Source organism: Salmo salar, chromosome 09 (assembly GCF_965601325.2).
Source record: "Salmo salar chromosome 09, fSalSal1, whole genome shotgun sequence".
NCBI lineage: Eukaryota > Metazoa > Chordata > Actinopteri > Salmoniformes > Salmonidae > Salmo > Salmo salar.
The window spans coordinates 102056162-102077500 of NC_138299.1; the positions used below are offsets into that span (position 1 = coordinate 102056162).

General features: G+C 38.9%; 1 protein-coding gene across 4 annotated transcripts in view; it reads right to left on the bottom strand.

Annotated features, from left to right (window-relative positions):
• Positions 1-21339, bottom strand: part of LOC106612275 (kelch-like protein 4) — a 63900-nt gene that overhangs the window by 20233 nt on the left and 22328 nt on the right. For 2 of the 4 annotated variants that reach the window (XM_045724248.2, XM_014213292.3), the window contains 2 exons: positions 3408-3551; positions 14-102 (listed from right to left, as the gene is read on the bottom strand). In XM_045724248.2, the coding sequence (XP_045580204.1) occupies positions 14-102; positions 3408-3551 (233 nt within the window). Of the gene's footprint in view, positions 1-13; positions 151-3407; positions 3552-21339 lie in introns of all 4 variants that reach the window. The other 2 variants (XM_045724247.2, XM_014213291.3) reach the window with 1 other exon arrangement.

The following is a 21339-nucleotide window of genomic DNA, read 5'->3' on the forward strand; positions in this document are numbered from 1 at the left end:
GCGAAGTACTCACCAGTGTAGGCAAAGTGGACCAGAGATCTCAAGGCTTCTGGATCCACCCCCTCCATCTTGATCTCCTCCTGTTTGGCCTCTCTCACATCGCTGGTGAACATGGCAGCAAAGTAGTCAGATACTGCACTAAGGACCAGTCTGAATAGGACAACAACAATGAACTAGTGGTCAGAGACTGCACTAAGGACCAGTCTGCACACAGCAACAACCAGCAAATAAATCAGAGGGCCGTCACAAATGGTACGCTATTCCCTATTTAGTGCACTACTCTCTGGTCAAAAGTAGTGCACTACAGTATATAACTGTAGAGGGAATAGTGTGCCATTTGGGGGACAAGTCACTGCACTGAGGATCAGTCTGCACACACAACACAACCAACAGCCTTGTATTGACGTCTTCATATGCATTGATTATCCGTTACATAATGTCATGCTGATAGAGCTGTGAGGGACCTGTGAGAGAGATGTGGCGGAGCTGAGAGGGAGATGTGAGGGAGCTGTGACGGAGATGTGCGGGAGCTGTGAGGGAGCTGAGAGGGAGATGTGAGGGAGCTGAGAGGGAGATGTGAGGGAGCTGAGAGGGAGCTGTGAGGGAGCTGTGAGGGAGATGTGAGGGAGCTTTGACGGAGCTGAGAGGCTGTCCTGCTGTACAAAGGCCAGTTTGACAAGGAATGTAACCAAATGCTCTGAGTTTGAGTTGCAAGTTTTATTGTTATACTATGGCCTGTATTTACTATCCAAATGCTGCTCCATGACAGACAGTATACCAGGTGGTATATCAGACAGACAGTACGCCAGGTGGTATATCAGACAGACAGTATACCAGGTGGTATATCAGACAGACAGTACACCAGGTGGTATATCAGACAGACAGTATACTAGGTGGTATATCAGACAGACAGTATACCAGGTGGTATATCAGACAGACAGTACACCAGGTGGTATATCAGACAGACAGTATACCAGGTGGTATATCAGACAGACAGTATACCAGGTGGTATATCAGACAGACAGTACACCAGGTGGTATATCAGACAGACAGTATACCAGGTGGTATATCAGACAGACAGTATACCAGGTGGTATGTCAGACTGACAGTATACCAGGTGGTATATCAGACAGACAGTATACTAGGTGGTATGTCAGACTGACAGTATACCAGGTGGTATATCAGATAGACAGTATACCAGGTGGTATGTCAGACTGACAGTATACCTGGTGGTATATCAGACTGACAGTATACCAGGGGGTATGTCAGACTGACAGTATACCAGGTGGTATATCAGACTGATTTGTGTGTATTGTTGTGAATTGTTAAATATTACTGGACCGTTGGATCTAGGAACACAAGCATTTCGCTACACCCACAATGACATCTGCTAAATATGTGTATGTGACCAAAACATTTTGATTTTATTAGATTTTTTTATTAAAAGGTAGAATGGCTGGCTGGCTGGCTGGTTGGCTTTCTGGGTATTGATGTTAGAACACTCAGCTCTGTGATTTACAGGTAGAAAGGTAGGCTGGGTGGGTGGGTGTTTAAGGCGATGTTGGAACACTCAGCTCTGTGATTTACAGGTAGAAAGGTTGGCTGTCTGGGTATTTAAAATGATGTTGGGACACAGCTCAGGGATTTACAGGTAGAATGGCTGGCTGGCTGGCTGGCTGTTTCAGAGGATGATGGAACACTTAGCTCATTGATTTACAGGTAGAATGGCTGGCTGGCTGACTGGCTGGCTGGCTGGCTGGCTGGCTGGGTGTTTCAAAGGATGTTGGAACACTCAGCTCAGTGATTTACAGGTAGGCTGGCTGGCTGGCTGGCTGGCTGGCTGGCTGGCTGGCTGGCTGGCTAGGTGGGTGGCTGGGTGGCTGGGTGGGTGTTTCAGAGGATGTTGGGAAACAGCTCAGTGATTAATATGTAGAATGGCTGGCTGGCTGGCTGGCTGGCTGGCTGGCTGGCTGGCTGGCTGGCTGGCTGGCTGGCTGGCTGGCTGGCTGGGTGGGTGTTTCAGATGATATTGGGACAGAGCTCAGTTATTTACAGGTAGAATGGCTGGCTGGCTGGCTGGGTGTTTCAGATGATGTTGGGACAGAGCTCAGTGATTTACAGGTAGAATGGCTGGCTGGCTGGGTGCATGGCTGGCCAGCTGGCTGGCTGGCTGTGTGTTTCAGATGATGTTACGACACAGCTCAGTGATTTACAGGTAGAATGGCTGGCTGGCTGGGTGTTTCCGAGGATGTTACGACACAGCTCAGTGATTTACAGGTAGAATGGCTGGCTGGCTCGCTGGGTGTTTAAGTGGATGTTCAGCTCAGTGATTCTCTAACCGCCCCTAACAACCCTTTGTGTTCCCCATGACTACATCCTATTTGTTGAAGCAGCATATTAAAAAAATACAAATGAAAGTATCTCATAAACAACATTTACAATTAATTCTAATAGAGAAAAGACTCAAGAGCTCTAATCATGTTTATGTCTCCGTCTGGTTTGTTTCACAAGTCTGCTAATGTAAGAACTGAAGTGGAGAGTAATCAAAATCTGCTATCACAAGGAAATGAGTTTTCTTTGAAATGTGTTATTATATGAAACAGAGGATATTATGGTCTGTCCTCAACAGAGCAGATAATAAAACTTTTGTAAATACATGTGTAATGATCGTGTCAAATTACACTTGTACTAAGTGTTTAATGAATGCTTATGGCAAGGAGTCATGACTCGTTTTTTTGTTTTTATTGCCCTGTTGAGGCTATGCAACATGTTTTATCAAAGTGTATGTTTTTCTTTTGCTTTCTTCACTCACACCCACTCAGTAAACAGTCATTAGAGCGTTGGGCCAGTAACCGAAAGGTTGCTAGATTGAGTCCCTGAGCTGACAAGGTAAAAATCTGTCGTTCTGCCCCTGAACAAGGCAGTTAACCCACTGTTCCTGGGCCATCATTGTAAATAATAATTTGTTCTTAACTGACTTGCCTAGTTAAATAAAGGTTACATATATTTATTTTTTTATTCCTCTGGATTTTCTGGACCCTCAAATTGCTATCTGAAGCAGGCCCTTCTGAAATAAGAGCAGCCCTGGTTTATTAGATAGTACTATTGATTGTACCGATAACCTAAGTCTTGTGGTGGTCTATGGTGGTAATCTATGGTGGTAATCAGTGAAAGGATTCCCACAGGTGGCTATCATAATAATATTGATCCTGATTAATCATATAGGCTGTGTCCCAAATGGCACCAAATTCCCTATATAATGCCCTACTTTTAACCAGAGTCTTATGGTCCGTGGTCAAAAGTAGTGCACTTTATAGGGAATAAGGGTGTCACTTGGGACACTGCCAGTAGAGCTCTAACCCAGTGGGCAGGTGAAATTACATTTAAGAAGAGCAGCAGGCACTGACCTGTGAGCCTGGATCTTATGATCTCCTGCTATCAAGACAACATCACACAGCTGCTTGTGCTGAAGATAAGTCTCCATCTTGCGAAAGGTCTGTTCCGCATGGTTTGTAGCCTGGAAGAACTCATCCGAGCCGTTGGAGCTCATCCTAGAGTAGGAGGAGGTAGAGGAAAAGGAGGAGGAGGAGGAGGGGGGAGGACGAGGAGGAGCAGAAGAAGAAGAAGGAGGATATGTGTAAGTAATCATGGTTATAGCCCTACATGGAAGAAGCTATATGACCATATAATGCAACAGATATCAACATTTCTGAGACCACATATGGACTGTGAATAGAACATATTATTTCATAAGTGGAACGCAATTCCCCCCCCCCCCCCCCCCCCCCCCATAAACAAAAACTGAGAGACGTACAGTATCACGTTAATGTTTTGTTTAACCAAGTATGAGAAGTTGGATACAGCATACACTCTTAGAAAAAAGGTGCTATCTAGAATCTTAAAGGGTTCTTTGACTGTTCCCAAAGAAAACCCTTTGAGTAGAACCATTTTGGTTCCAGGTAGAACCCATTTGGTTCCATGTAGAACCCTTTACACCAAGGGTTCTACATGGAACCCTAAAGGGTTCTACCTGGAACCCAAAAGAGTTATACCTGGAAACAAAATGGGTTCTCTTACGGGGACAGACAAATAACCTTTTTGGAGCAAAGAGTGAACCTAGCAGACCTAAAAGGTATATTCTATCACAATCAAAGTAACACAATTATAGTGATTTGATGAAACACAACTTGCTATGCGGCAGGCAAACATAATTTATATTGACTAAACCGTCTTCTTTCTCCACCAGTCTGAGCCGGATTAAAAGTGTAACAACTAAACTGCGTACCTAAGTGGTAAAGAAACTGAGCGCTAACTCCAACGGGACAGTCTGTTTACAATCTGAACAAATCCGCCTCGCCTTCCAAACACATTTTTTTGAATTTTTTTTTTATAGACATGGACTAAGCAAGTGAGCTGGCTTCCCCTTCACAGTATTGTGGTGAAGCAGTATTCTGAGCCCTGCTCCCCAAAGACTGGTAGATTACATGCTGTTTTACGGAGTCAAAATAATCCTTCAGATTTGTGGCAAATACTTCAGACCAGTTACTTTAGTGTCCTTCAAGGGAGAAAATCCACTTGCTGACATTTTAGTTGTTTGTTACACTGCATAAACAATCTCAACTCTCAGGGGGAATGAACTGATCCTAAAAGCTTTTTCTATGAGGAGATTCATAGTTTTCAAAGAACAACACTGTACATGGAGACTGTAAGAAATGTCAACATCTATGACGTTATGTTATCAGTCCACACCACCATATAAAAAGTGAACAGGAACAGAATTCACACACACAGGACAACATATGGCTTTCCTCTTTTCAGAAACAAAATTCTGTCAAACTAATTTTGCTGAATGGATTTTTTTTTATACAGTTGAAGTCAGAAGTTTACATACACTTTAGCCAAATACATTTAAACTCAGTTTTTTCACAATTCCTGACATTTAATCCTAGTAAAACTTCCCTATCTTAGGTCAGTTAGGATCACAACTTGATTTTAAGAATGTGAATGATTTATTTCGGTTTTTATTTCATTCATCACATTCCCAGTGGGTCAGAAGTTTACATACACTCAAATAGTATTTGTTAGCATTGCCTTTAAATTGTTTAACTTGGGTCAAACATTTCTGGTAGCCTTCCACAAGCTTCCCACAATAAGTTGGGTGAATTTTGGCCCATTCCTCATGACAGAGCTGGTGTAACTGAGTCAGGTTTGTAGGCCTCCTTGCTCTCACACACTTTTTCAGTTCTGCCCACATATTTTCTATGGGATTGAGGTCAGGGCTTTGTGATGGCCACTCCAATACCTTGACTTTGTTGTCCTTAAGCCATTTTGCCACAACTCTGGAAGTATGCTTGGGTTCATTGTTCATTTGGAAGACCCATTTGCGACCAAGCTTTAACTTCCTGACTGATGTCTTGAGATGTTACTTCAATATATCCACATCATTTTCCTACCTCATGATGCCATCGATTTTGTGAAGTGCACCAGTCCCTCCTTCAGCAAAGCACCCCCACAACATGATGCTGCCACCCCCGTGCTTCACGGTTGGGATGGTGTTCTTCAACTTGCAAGCCTCCCCCTTTTTCCTCCAAACATAACGATGGTCGTTATGGCCAAACAGTTCTATTTTTGTTTAATCAAACTAGAGGATATTTCTCCAAGAATTATGATCTTTGTCCCCATGTGCAGTTGCAAAACGTAGTCTGGCTTTTTTTATGGCAGTTTTGGAGCAGTGGCTTCTTCCTTGCTGAGCGGCCTTTCAGGTTATGTCGATATAGGACTCATTTTACTGTGGATATAGATACTTTTATACCTGTTTCCTCCAGCATCTTCACAAGATCCTTTGCTGTTGTTCTGGGATTGATTTACACTTTTCGCACCAAAGTACGTTAATCTCTCAGAGACAGAACGCGTCTCCTTCCTGTGTGGTATGACGGATGCGTGGTCCCATGGTGTTTATACTTGCAAACTATTATTTTTACAGATGAACGTGGTACCTTCAGGAGTTTTGAAATTGCTCCCAAGGATGAACCAGACTTGTGGAGGTCTACAATTTGTTTTCTGAGGTCTTGGCTGATTTCTTTTGATTTTCCAATGATGTCAAGCAAAGAGGCACTGAGTTTGAAAGTAGGCCTTGAAATACATCCACAGGTACACCTCCAATTGACTCAAATGATGTCAATTTGCCTATCAGAACCTTCTAAAGCCATGACATAATTTTCTGGAATTTTCCAAGCTGTTTAAAGGCACAGTCAACTTAGTGTATGTAAACTTCTGACCCACTGGAATTGTGATCCTGTGAATTATAAGTGAAATAATCTGTCTGTAAACAATTGTTGGAAAAATGACTTGTGTCATGCACAAAGTAGATGTCCTAACCGACTTGCCAAAACTATAGTTTGTTAACAAGAAATGTGTGGAGTGGTTGAAAAACGACTTTTAATGACTCCAACCTAAGTGCATGTAAACTTCCGACGTCAACTGTACATAGGAGGCCGGGTCCACAGCCTATAGTATAAACATTTATTGGGATGCTTTATGGTAAATACAGCTGTAATTTATTGCCATGTCACATTTATCCCTGTCTGACTCAGAGAGTCTTGAGCTCGTTCCAAATAGCACCCTATTCCCTATATAGTGAACTACTTTTGACCAGGGACTACAGGGGACCATTTGGGACACAGCCTTTGTTGGCAACACTAAACTAGACTGAATAAGGGACTGGGGCTGTAAAACCTAGATGTATCACCTCTGTTTGGGCTCAAAGGAACGCTGTAAGGGTTTTTCATGCCTACCAATCTCCAGGACACTAATTGCTTTGGAACAGCGCTCTAGGGAGCTGTACATTTCCATGAGGTGTTTATTTTCTTTTCAGAATGGTGTTGTTCATTAAGGGCATACTCAGCCATTAAATTAGCCTCTAAACTAGGAGCATCTATTGAAAACTCTAACAATAATTTTTAATGCCACAATACCTAGGCATTGTCTCAGGTTATATGTGAGGTGGTAGCATACAGTATGTAGGCAGAAATACAAGAAAATACAATGAGGTGAGCACAATGTTCATATTACAGAGGGACAGTAAGTTACTATTACAGAGGGACAGTAAGTTACTATTACAGAGGGACAGTAAGTTATTATTACAGAGGGACAGTAAGTTACTATTGCAGAGATACAGTAAGTACCTTCGCAATAGGTCTCATGTGTCTGTATCTACCAGAGGTATCAGGTCTCTTTGTGTCTGTATCTACCAGAGGTATCAGGTCTCTTTGTGTTAGTATCTACCAGAGGTATCTGATCTCTTTGTGTTTGTATCTACCAGAGGTATCAGGTCTCTTTGTGTCTGTATCTACCAGGGGCATCAGCTATTAATGGAGAAGGATTATTGCCCCAGTATACTGTATCAATATACTGTATCAATATACTGTACCAATATACTGTATCAATATACTGTATCAATATAGTATATTAATATACTGTATCAATATACTGTACCAATATACTGTACCAATATGCTGTATCAATATACTGTATCAATATACTGTACCAATATACTGTATCAATATACTGTACCAATATACTGTACCAATATACTGTATCAATATACTGTACCAATATACTGTATCAATATACTGTACCAATATACTGTATCAATATACTGTACCAATATAGTATATTAATATACTGTATCAATATACTGTATCAATATAATGAATCAATATACTGTATCAATATAGTATATTAGTATACTGTTTCAATATACTGTATCAATATACTGTATCAATATACTGTATCAATATACTATATTAATTCACTGTATCAATTTACTGTTATCAATATACTGTATCAACATACGGTACCAATATAGTGTATCAATATACTGTACCAATATACTGTATCAATATACTGTACCAATATACTGTTTCAATATACTGTATCAATATACTGTTATCAATACACTGTATCAATATACTGTATCAATATACTGTATCTCTCCCTCCCTGCTATTATGAACCCCCCTGACTGCATCCCAAATTGCACCCTGTTTCCTATAGAGCACTACCTTTGACCAGGTACCATAGCGTCCCAAATGGCACCCTGTTCTCTGGTCAATGGAAGTGCACTGTATATGGAATAGGGTGCTATTTGAGACAACACTGTGTGTTGCAAAGCGTATCAGTAAAGTCATCTTGTCAGCGTAATGTCTCCCCAGCCTTGATACATAATGTAGGATATAGCCGGTAAGATATTGATTTATAGTACGTCAGTTCGGTTTAAATGAAGAGGCATACAATCAGACATTTATTTACATTTACATACTCATTTAGCAGATACTCTTATCCAGAGCAACTAGGGTTAAGAGCCTTGCTCAAGGGCACACCGGCAGTTTTTTTTTTTTTTATCTAGTTGACTCAGGGACTCAAACCAGCAAACTTCCAATTAAGGGCCCAACGCTCTAAACTTCTAGGTTATCTGCCACCCTTTAGAATGTGTGGTTTCACAGCCCATTCAACCGTTCATATTTACAGGGGTGTGAGTGTTCGTAGTGCTTGCTGATATGTCATATGTGTGTGTACTATAAAATATGCTGAAAATGTATTGCATGTAGAAATATAGGTTTTGCCTTTGGTAGTGAAAATTACATTCAATTCCTCAGTGAGATTTGGCATTCCACATCCATAGATTACCTATATGATCACTCTGCCAAGGACTGGGGGACTTCAGGAAAGGGGAAATATATATTTAAGTGGAAAATTAGCAGTTGTTAGCAAACCACTTCCCCTAGTTGGCAAAATATGCACAATAAGACTGTTCCTACAGGGATACCTGTTGGGATAGGTCCATAGCAACACATTTAATGTATTAGACCCACAATAAAAGCAGCTCCTACATATACCTGTTTGGATAGGTCCCTAGCAACACATTTACAGGATATAAACATAACATTTTAATTGGAAAAGGGGGTTGTTAGATTTTTATTTTGTTGTATCTTGCAAATTCTTTAACAATTCCTTTCTTACTAGGTAATACATCCTCCTACTGCTTGCTTATTCCCTATGTTTAATGGGATCTTAACATCAGACTGGGTGTCAACCACCAACTGAGAGCCTATAAGCCATCATGAAAAACAACTGAGTTACTGCCATTGACAGGGAGATGGTGGTGGTATTTCTCTTCCAAGGCGATTGAGGGTGGAATTGAGATATCATTCATGGGAACAGCTGCTGACTCAAACCTCTTGTTAGAATGTTATAAGGAAAAGGGGTCAGGGTTTTCGATTTTTTGGGGGTTATGTCGTATATTTTCAGAGAAAGCAGGTTGAGACATTGTTTGTTAAAGCGGCAATGAGAGGATCGTTTGGATGTCAGTGATGTGGAGAAATCCAAGTCGTCCAAGGAGAAATCCAATGGTACACTGTGATATATTGGTTGGGGGTGGGTTTATTGAGAGAAACCAAGTTTGACTAATGACTATGACTTAAATGTGCTGGTGGCAAGAGACTGGAATTCATGTTTTTTGACATCCAGATTCTGATTTGGTAGATTTATGAGTTGTCCGAAATTACACGTCAACCAATTTATGATGTGAAAGGTAATTGGATCACCACCCAGATGTCAGAGGGAATCAATGTGAATATCTTTATCAAATACTACGTACATTCGGTTAGCTTTTGATGCGTGTGAAACCGATGATGGAGCGGCAGGTAGCCTAGCGGTTAGAGGCTGGTAGCCTAGTGGTTAGAGGCAGGTAGCCTAGCGGTTAGAGGCAGGTAGCCTAGCGGTTAGAGGCAGGTAGCCGAGTGGTTAGAGGCAGGTAGCCGAGTGGTTAGAGGCAGGTAGCCTAGCGGTTAGAGGCAGGTAGCCTAGCGGTTAGAGGCAGGTAGCCTAGCGGTTAGAGGCAGGTAGCCTAGCGGTTAGAGGCAGGTAGCCTAGTGGTTAGAGCGTTAGACTAGTAACCGGAAGGTCGCAAGATCAAATTCCCTAGCTGACAAGGTAAAAATCTATTGTTCTGCCCCTGAATATGGCAGTTAACCCACTGTTCCTAGGCCATCACTGAAAATAAGAATTTGTTCTTAACTGACTTGCCTAGTTAAATAAAGGTAAAATAAATGTTTATAACAGACAGATACCACTGTGCATTAAAATACATCAGAATACATCTCCAATCATCTGTTTATCTCTCCATCCTGGGATAGATGTTATTGACTTGATATTACAAGATATATTTTTTTAAAGTACATCATATCTATGTTATCTGATCTGTACCGTCAACTTGGAAGGTCATTTAATTTTTGAGTTCACTAACGGCCCCTTATCATGGGCCACTGAAGGAGCTCAATGGAATTTCATTAGAGATGATTGAGAATAGCACAGAGTAACAGGGTATTTGATCCTCATGGTAGAATAACACCGAGTAACAGGGTATTTGATCCACATGGTAGAATAACACAGAGTAACAGGGTATTTGATCCTCATGGTAGAATAGCACAGAGTAACAGGGTATTTACATAATTTAGCAGACACTCTCATCCAAGAATTTTACAGTAATGGATGCATTTTTTTATAACTTTTTCCATACTGGTCCCCCTCGGGAATCAAACCCACAACCTTGGTGTTGCAAGCGCCAGCCTCAACGAACTGAGCCACAAGGGACCATTTGATCACGTTGGAAGAATAGCATAAAGCAGCGGGAGAAAAATGATTCTGCTGTGTTTTTGATCATGCTTGACCCATTCTGTTTGAGTCCATATTATTAACATAATAACCAGTTCGTTGAACGAGCAGTTCAAGAGTTCTACAGCATTGCCTACCCAAAGACTTGACCATACTAGATATAGTTCACTTAGACCACTGCCTGCCCACCATCATCACCACAAAGACTTTTCCATACTAGATATACAGTGCCTTCAGAAAGTATTCAGACCCCTTGACTTTTTCCACATTTTATTAGGTTACAGCCTTATTCTAAAATGGATTAAATAAATAAAGATCGTGAACAAGCTACACACAATACCCCATAATGATATAGACAGAGCTTTGAAATTGAGCTCAGCTGCATCCTGTTTCCATTGATCATCCTTGAGATGTTTCTATAACTTCATTGGAGTCCACCTGTGGTACATTCAATTGATTGGACATGATTTAAAAAGGCACAAACCTGTCTATTTAAGGTCCAACAGTTAATAGTGAATGTCCGAGCACTCCACCAATCAGACATTAATGGCAGAGTGGCCAGACGGAAGCCACTCCACAGTAAAAGGCAAATGACAGCCCGCTTGGAGTTTGCCAAAAGGTACCTAAAGAATCTCAGACCATGAGAAACAAGATTCTCTGATCTGATGAAACAAAGATTTAACTCTTTGGTCTGAATGCCAAGGTCATGTCTGGAGGAAACCTGGCACCATCCCTACAGTGAAGCATGAAGGTAGCAGCATCGTGCAGTGGGAATGTTTTCAGCGGCAGGGACTGAGACTAGTCAGGATTGAGGCAAAGTAGAGAGAGATCCTTGATGAAAACCTGCACCAGAGCACTCAGGACCTCATACTGGGACGAAAGTTCACTTTCCAACAGGACAATGACCCTAAGCACACAGCCAAGACAATGCAGGAGTGGCTTCGGGACAAGTCTCTGAATGTCCTTGAGTGGCCCAGCCAGAGCCCGGACTTGAACCCGATCTAACATCTCTGGAGAGACCTGAAAATAGTAGCTGTGCAGCAACGCTCCCCATCCAACCTGACAGACCTTGAGAGGTCCTGCAGAGAAGAATGGGAGAAACTCTCCAAATACAGGTGTGTCAAGCTTGTAGCGTCCTACCCAAGAAGACTCGAGGCTGTAATCGCTGCCAACGGTGGTTCAACAAAGTACTGAGTAAAGGGTAAATTAGGAAATATTTCTATAAACCTGTTTTTGCTTTATCATTATGGGGTATTGTGTGTAGATTGATGAGGGGAAAAAAAACAATTTAATCCATTTTAGAATAAGGCTGTAACCTAACAAAATGTGGGAAAAAATCAAGGGATTTGGATAATTTCCGAAGGCACTGTAGTTCACTACATTAAACAGCATGCAGCCTGATAGAAAATGTGCTTTTAAATATGTTTTTGCTGATGATGTTTCATATAAAAAATATCAAATATTTACATTTACACTACATGTAATTTTATATTTATGTTTAATTCCAATACAACTCATCCTACAATGTTTCACTGATCGAATAAGTGCTGTACCAATGAATCATACCAACAAGTAGCTACCGGTATTCCAATTAAATAATAATTGAAAACAGATACAGAGTAATCAATACATTTTCATAGGAGGAGATGATGTAGGCTAGTGATTTAACCATTTGTCTCAAATCAAATGTTATTTGTCACATGTGCCGAATATAACAGGTGTAGACCTTACCATGAAATGCTTACTTACAAGCCCTATGTAGAGGGGGCACCGGTACTGAGTCAATATGCGGGGGTACAGGTTAGTAGTGGTAATTGAGGTAATTTGTACATGTACAGTGCCTTGCAAAAGTATTCATCCCACTTGGCGTTTTTATTATTTTGGTGCATTACAATCTGTAATTGAAATGGATTTTTATTTGGATTTCATGTAATGGACATACACGAAATAGTCCAAATTGGTGAAGTGAAATGAAAAAATAAACTTGTCTCATAAAATTCAAAAAAATTCAGAAACAGAAAAGTGGTGTGTGCATATGTATTCACCCCTTTTGCTATGAAACCCCTAAATAAGATCTGGTGCAACCAATTACCTTCAGAAGTCACATAATTAGTTAAATAAAGTCCACCTGTGTGAAATCTTAGTGTCACATGACCTGTCACATGATCTCAGTATATATATGCACCTGTTCTGAAAGGCCCCAGAATCTGCAACACCACTAAGCAAGGGGCACCACCAAGCAAGCAACATAATGAAGACCAACGAGCTCTCCAAACAGGTCAGGGACAAAGTTGTTGAGAACTACAGATCAGGGTTGGGTTATAAAAAAACATCAGAAACTTTGAACATCCCACGAAGCACCATTAAATCCATTATAAAACATTTGAAAGAATATGGCACCACAACAAACCTGCCAAGAGAGGGCCGCCCACCAAAATTCATGGCCCAGGCAAGGAGGGCATTAATCAGAGGGCCAACAAAGAGACCAATGATAAACCTGAAGGAGCAGCAATGCTCCACAGCGGAGATTGAAGTATCTGTCCTTAGGACCACTTTAAGCCGTACACTCCACAGAGCTGGGCTTTACGGAAGAGTGGCCTGAAAAAAGCCATTGCTTAAAGAAATAAATAAGCAAACACGTTTGGTGTTAGCCAAAAGGCATGTGGGAGACTCTGTAACTGTATTAATATTGGTAACTCTATTAATATTGGTAACTCTATTAATATTGGTAACACTCTATTAATATTGGTAAAACTCTATTAATATTGGTAAAACTCTATTAATATTGGTAAAACTCTATTAATATTGGTAACTCTTAATATTGGTAACACTCTATTAATATTGCTAACACTATTCATATTGGTAACTATTCATATTGCTAACACTCTATTAATATTGGTAAAACTCTATTAATATTGGTAACACTGTTAATATTGGTAAAACTCTATTGACATTGGTAACTCTATTAAAATTGGTAACACTATTAATATTGGTAAAACTCTATTAATCTTGGTAAGACTATTAATATTGGTAACTCTATTAACATTGGTAACACTCTATTAATATTGGTAAAACTCTATTAATATTGGTAACACTATTAATATTGGTAACATTATTAATATTGGTAACACTCTATTGATATTGGTAACTCTATAAATATTGGTAACACTATTAATATTGGTAACATTCTATTAAAATTGGTGGCTCTATTAATATTCATAACACTATTAATATTGGTAACCCTATTAATATTGGTAAAACTCTATTAATATTGGTAACCCTATTCATATTGGTAAAACTCTATTAATATTGGTAACACTATTGATACTGGTCGCACTCTATTAATATTGGTAACACTATTGATATTGGTAACACTAGTAATGCTGGTAACACTATTAATATTGGTAACAGTCTATTAATATTGGTAACACTCTATTAATATTGGTAACACTATTGATACTGGTAACACTATTAATACTGGTCGCACTCTATTAATATTGGTAACGCTAGTAATGCTGGTAACACTATTAATATTGGTAACAGTCTATTAATATTGGTAACACTATATTAATATTGGTAACACTATTAATATTGGTAACACTATTAATGTTGGTAACTCTATGAATATTGGTAACTCTATTAATATTGGTAACACTATTAATGTTGGTAACACTATTAATGTTGGTAAAACTCTATTAATATTGGTAAAACTCTATTAATATTGGTAACACTATTAATTTTGGTAACACTTCATTTTGGTAACACTATTAATATTGTTAACTGTCTATTAGTATTGGTAAAACTCTATTAATATTGGTAATACTGTTATTATTAGCAACCGTCTATTAATAATGGTAACAGACTATTAATATTGGTAAAGCTATTAATATTGGTAACCCTCTATTCATTTTTGTAACACCATTAATATTGGTAACACTATTAGAAGTTCAGGCCAAAAAAAATGGGTTCCCTGCTGAAAAAGTTTGAATACCTCTGATCTCCAGGCATAGAAAGCCTTGTTTTGGGATCAGTGTCTGTGAAGGGCTCATCTCCTGAGTTTGCCATAAAGAGGATAAAATCCTCTTAAGGATCGTACCCTTTTTTTCAATTTTCACTTAAAATGACATACCCAAATCTAACTGCCTGTAGCTCAGGACCTGATGCAAGATATGCATGTTCTTGATACCATTTGAAAGGAAACACTTTGAAGTTTGTGGAAATGTGAAATTAAAGTAGGAGAATATAACACATTAGATCGGGTAAAAGATAATACAAACATCTTGGAAATGCAAGAGAAAGGCCATACTTTCAGATAGGAGTCTAGGTGTAATTTAGATGTTGGCCATCAGATGGCAGCACTGTGTGTGCAAAGTTCCAGACTGATCCAGTAAAGAATTACATTACTGCGCAATATTTTGAATCAAGTTTGCCAGGAGTTTGCCCAAATGTGCCGAATTGGTCAATCGATACATTTTCAAGTACATAACTATAGAGAACATACAAAAATGCTATGGTAATAAAAAAAATTAAGTTTACACACTCCCAGGAATGTCGTACATGATGGATAATTAGCTTATACACTAACTATCACACCTCTAGATGGCAGGGCGGGGTGGGTGTTGAGCCAGAGACAGCAGTGGGGTCAAACTGTAGAACCCAGTTCCTACATTTGAACATAAAAATTGATTAAAAAAAAAACATGTTACATTTTATCTCTGGGACCCTCAGAATGTCAAATCAGAAAAAAATGTCTTCTTTTTTGTAATTTTATTTACCTAGGCAGGTCAGTTAAGAACAAATTCTTATTTTCAACGACGGCCTAGGAACAGTGGCTTAACTGCCTTGTTCAGGGGCAGAAAGAGAGACTTTTACCTTGACAGCTCAGGGATTCAATCTTGCAACCTTTCGATTACTAGACCAAAGCTCTAACCACTAGGCTACCTGCCACCCCAAGATTACTGAATGTAAGTACATTATTTACCTTCAGAGGTGAATGTATCAAACTAGTTGCCGTGATAAAAATGTTTTGTTGTTGTGCACTCTCCTCAAACAATAGCATGGTATTTTTTTCACTGTAATAGCTACTGTTAATTGGACACTGCAGTGAGATTAACAAGCATTTATAAGACATGTCTATATCCCAGAAAGTTGACTGTTGTACACAACGTCATTCTAGTCACATTAGCGCACGTTAGCAGCAACCTTCCCGGTTTAGGGACAACCAAACTTCATAGAGGATAAAGGGAAACAGATCCTCTTCATCTCTGATTGGCCTTTAGTGCTCACCTTTCAATAGCAACACCTGTTTACTTCCCTGCAACAACACAAGCAGAACAAGATATCACCCCAGAAATTACCTGGAATATAAAAATTGTACACAACAACACAAGATAACACACCCACAAACTCCTAAGTATGTATTTGAACATGATCCTTTTATAGGTTACTTTACGAAAAAAAATTATATGCCAGAGATGAACTAGCAAACGGATAAAGCATAAAAAAGATATATGGGAGTGGGAGTTTAATATCACAATCTGAGATATTACTATGTTTCTGGAGAACAATTGAAAAAAACTATTTTCATAAGAACTGTCATATTTTGATCCTCTAGTGTGGATAATTGATATTCATGTATTTGTCCTTCTCTTTTCTCTCTCTTACTGTTCTATAAGGCTTGTCTGTCTGCCTGTATTCTCTCTTTCTCTCTCTCTTTCTGTTTTATAAAGCCTGTCTGTCTGCCTGTTACTGTGTTCTCTCCTCTCTCTCTTTCTGTTTTATAAGGCATGTCTGTCTGCCTGTTACTGTGTTCTCTCCTCTCTCTCTGTCTGTTTTATAAAGCCTGTCTGTCTGCCTGTTACTGTGTTCTCTCCTCTCTCTCTGTCTGTTTTATAAAGCCTGTCTGTCTGCCTGTTACTGTGTTCTCTCCTCTCTCTCTGTCTGTTTTATAAAGCCTGTCTGTCTGCCTGTTACTGTGTCCTCTCCTCTCTCTCTGTCTGTTTTATAAAGCCTGTCTGTCTGCCTGTTACTGTGTTCTCTCCTCTCTCTGTGTCTGTTTTATAAAGCCTGTCTGTCTGCCTGTTACTGTGTTCTCTCCTCTCTCTGATGTAATGGGTGTTCTTCCTGTAACCACTTTAACTCCCAGGATGAATACATTAAAGTGCACTAAAGTCTCTATTGCTGCTGACTGAGCTGAAGACCATGTTGAGTCAAACTGAATATATACTTTTTTATTCTCACAGGAATAAAGCAAACGGCTTTGGAAGCCTTATCTGCACAAAAACACAAAGTCGTCTGTGATACCATGCATAACGACTATAACGTCCATTGAATAATTTTAAGATATTCTAGTGGTTTGTGTATCTTTGTCCTGTAGAGTAGATTGTGTGAGTGAACTACTCTCCAGGTGAGTTATAAAGACAGCTGTACCAGTGAACTACTCTCCAGGTGAGTTATAAAGGCAGCTGTACCAGTGAACTACTCCCCAGGTGAGTTATAAAGGCAGCTGTACCAGTGAACTACTCCCCAGGTGAGTTATAAAGACAGCTGTACCAGTGAACTACTCTCCAGGTGAGTTATAAAGACAGCTGTACCAGTGAACTACTCCCCAGGTGAGTTATAAAGACAGCTGTACCAGTGAACTACTCCCCAGGTGAGTTATAAGGGCAGCTGTACCAGTTGGAGTTTAGTAACTACACAGCTAATTTAGTAGCTACTGTATAGTTAATCATGGGGAACTGCATAGTTAATCATCATGAGGAACTGTATAGTTAATCATCATGAGGAACTGTATAGTTAATCATCATGAGGAACTGTACAGTTAATCATGGGGAACTGTATAGTTAATCATCATGGGGAACTGTATAGTTAATCATCATGGGGAACTGTATAGTTAATCATCATGAGGAACTGTATAGTTAATCATCATGAGGAACTGTATAGTTAATCATCATGAGGAACTGTACAGTTAATCATGGGGAACTGTATAGTTAATCATCATGGGGAACAGTATAGTTAATCATCATGGGGAACTATATAGTTAATCATCATGGAGAACTGTATAGTTAATCACGGTGAACTGTATAGTTAATCATCATGGAGAACTGTATAGTTAATCATCATGGGGAACTGTATAGTTAATCATCATGAGGAACTGTACAGTTAATCATGGGGAACTGTATAGTTAATCATCATGGGGAACTGTATAGTTAATCATCATGGGGAACTGTATAGTTAATCATCATGAGGAACTGTATAGTTAATCATCATGAGGAACTGTACAGTTAATCATGGGGAACTGTATAGTTAATCATCATGGGGAACTATATAGTTAATCATCATGGAGAACTGTATAGTTAATCATGGTGAACTGTATAGTTAATCATCATGGAGAACTGTATAGTTAATCATGGTGAACTGTATAGTTAATCATCATGGGGAACTGTATAATTAATCATCATGGGGAACTGTATAGTTAATCGTGGGGAACTGTATAGTTAATCATGGTGAACTGTATAGTTAATCATCATGGGGAACTGTATAGTTAATCATGGTGAACTGTATAGTTAATCATCATGGAGAACTGTATAGTTAATCATGGTGAACTGTATAGTTAATAATCATGGGGAACTGTATAGGGAATCATCATGGGGAACTGTATAGCTAATCATGGGGAACTGTATAGTTAATCATCATGAGGAACTGTATAGTGAATCATCATGAGGAACTGTATAGTTAATCATCATGGGGAACAATATAGTTAATCATCATGGGGAACTGTATAGTTAATCATCATGAGGACCTGTATAGTTAATCATCATGAGGAACTGTATAGTTAATCATCATGGGGAACTGTATAGTTAATCATCATGGGGAACTGTAAAGTGAATCATCATGGAGAACTGTATAGTTAATCATCATGGGGAACTGTATAGTTAATCATCATGGGGAACTGTATAGTTAATCATCATGGGGAACTGTATAGTTAATCATGGGGAACTGTATAGTTAATCATGGGGAACTGTATAGTTAATCATGGGGAACTGTATAGTGAATCATCATGGGGAACTGTATAGTTAATCATCATTGGGAACTGTATAGTTAATCATCATGGGGAACAGTATAGTTAATCATCATGAGGAACTGTATAGTTAATCATCATTGGGAACTGTATAGTTAATCATCACGGGGAACTGTATAGTTAATCATCATGGGGAACTGTATAGTTAATCATGGGGAACTGTATAGTGAATCATCATGGGGAACTGTATAGTTAGTCATCATGAGGAACTGTATAGTGAATCATCATGGGGAACTGTATTGTGAATCATCATGGCGAACTGTATAGTTAATCATCATGAGGAACTGTATAGTTAATCATCATGGGGAACTGTATAGTTAATCATCATGGGGAACTGTAAAGTGAATCATCATGGAGAACTGTATAGTTAATCATCATGGGGAACTGTATAGTGAATCATGGGGAATTGTATAGTGAATCATCATGGGGAACTGTATAGTGAATCATGGGGAACTGTATAGTGAATCATCATGGGGAACTGTATAGTTAATCATCATGAGGAACTGTATAGTTAATTATGGGGAACTGTGTAGTTAATCATCATGAGGAACTGTATAGTTAATCATCATGGGGAACTGTATAGTTAATCATGGGGAACTGTATAGTTTATCATGGGGAACTGTATAGGTAATAATGGGGAACTGTATAGTGAATCATCATGGGGAACTGTATAGTTAATCATCATGGGGAACTGAATAGTTAATCATGGGGAACTGTATAGTTAATCATGGAGAACTGTATAGTTAATCATGGGGAACTGTATAGTTTATCATGTGGAACTGTATAGGTAATAATGGGGAACTGTATAGTGAATCATCATGGGGAACTGTATAGTTAATCATCATGAGGAACTGTATAGTTAATCATGGGGAACTGTATACTGAATCATCATGAGGAACTGTATAGTTAATCATCATGAGGAACTGAAAAGTTAATCATGGGGAACTGTATAGTGAATCATCATGGGGAACTGTATAGTTAATCATCATGAGGAACTGTATAGTTAATCATGGGGAACTGTATAGTTAATCATCATGGGGAACTGTATAGTTAATCATCATGAGGAACTGTATAGTTAATCATCATTGGGAACTGTATAGTTAATCATCATGGGGAACTGTATAGTTAATCATCATGAGGAACTGTATAGTTAATCATGGGGAACTGTATAGTTAATCATCATGAGGAACTGTATAGTTAATCATCATTGGGAACTGTATAGTTAATCATCATGGGGAACTGTATAGTTAATCATCATTGGGAACTGTATAGTTAATCATCATGGGGAACTGTATAGTTAATCATCATTAGGAACTGTATAGTTAATCATCATGGGGAACTGTGTAGTGAATCATCATGGGGAACTGTATAGTTAATCATCATGGGGAACTGTATAGTGAATCATCATGGGGAACTGTATAGTTAATCATCATGGGGAACTGTATAGTTAATCATCATGGGGAACTGTATAGTGAATCATCATGGGGAACTGTATAGTGAATCATCATGTGGAACTGTATAGTGAATCATCATGGGGAACTGTATAGTTAATCATGGGGAACTGTATAGTTAATCATCATGGGGAACTCTATAGTTGTCGTCATGGGGAACTGTATAGTAAATCATGGGGAACTGTATAGTTAATCAATGGTAACTGTATAGTTAATCATCATGGTGAACTGTATAGTTAATCATCATGGGGAACTGTATAGTCAGTCATGGGGAACTGTATAGTTAATCATAGGGAATTGTATAGTTAATCATCATGGGGAACTGTATAGTGAATCATCATGGGGAACTGTATAGTGAATCATCATGGGGAACTGTATAATGAATCATCATGTGGAACTGTATAGTGAATCATCATGGGGAACTGTATAGTTAATCATAGGGAATTGTATAGTTAATCATCATGGGGAACTGTATAGTGAATCATCATGGGGAACTGTATAGTGAATCATCATGGGGAACTGTATAGTGAATCATCATGTGGAACTGTATAGTGAATCATCATGGGGAACTGTATAGTTAATCATCATGGGGAACTGTATAGTTAATCATGGGGAACTGTATAGTTAATCATCATGGGGAACTGTATAGTTATCGTCATGGGGAACTGAATAGTTAATCATGGGGAACTGTATAGTTAATCAATGGTAACTGTATAGTTAATCATCATGGTGAACTGTATAGTTAATCATCATGGGGAAAAAGTATCCAATTGTCATACTTGAGTAAAAGTAAAGGTACCTTCATAGAAAATGGCTCAAGTAAAAGTGATAACCCAGTAAAATGGATAAAAAATCTAAAAGTATTTGGTTTTAAATATATTTAAGTATTCAAAGTAAATGTAATTGCTAAAATATACTTAAGCATCAAAAGTATAAGTAATTTCTAAATCCTTATATTAAGCAAACCAGGCGGCACCATTTTCTCGTTTTTTTTATTTATGGAAAGCCAGGGGCACACTCCAACACAGACATAATTTACAAATGAAGCATGTGTAGGAATGACCAGGGATGTTCTCTTGAAAAGTGTGTGAATAAGATCGTTTTCCTGTCCTGCTAAGCATTCAAAATGTAACAA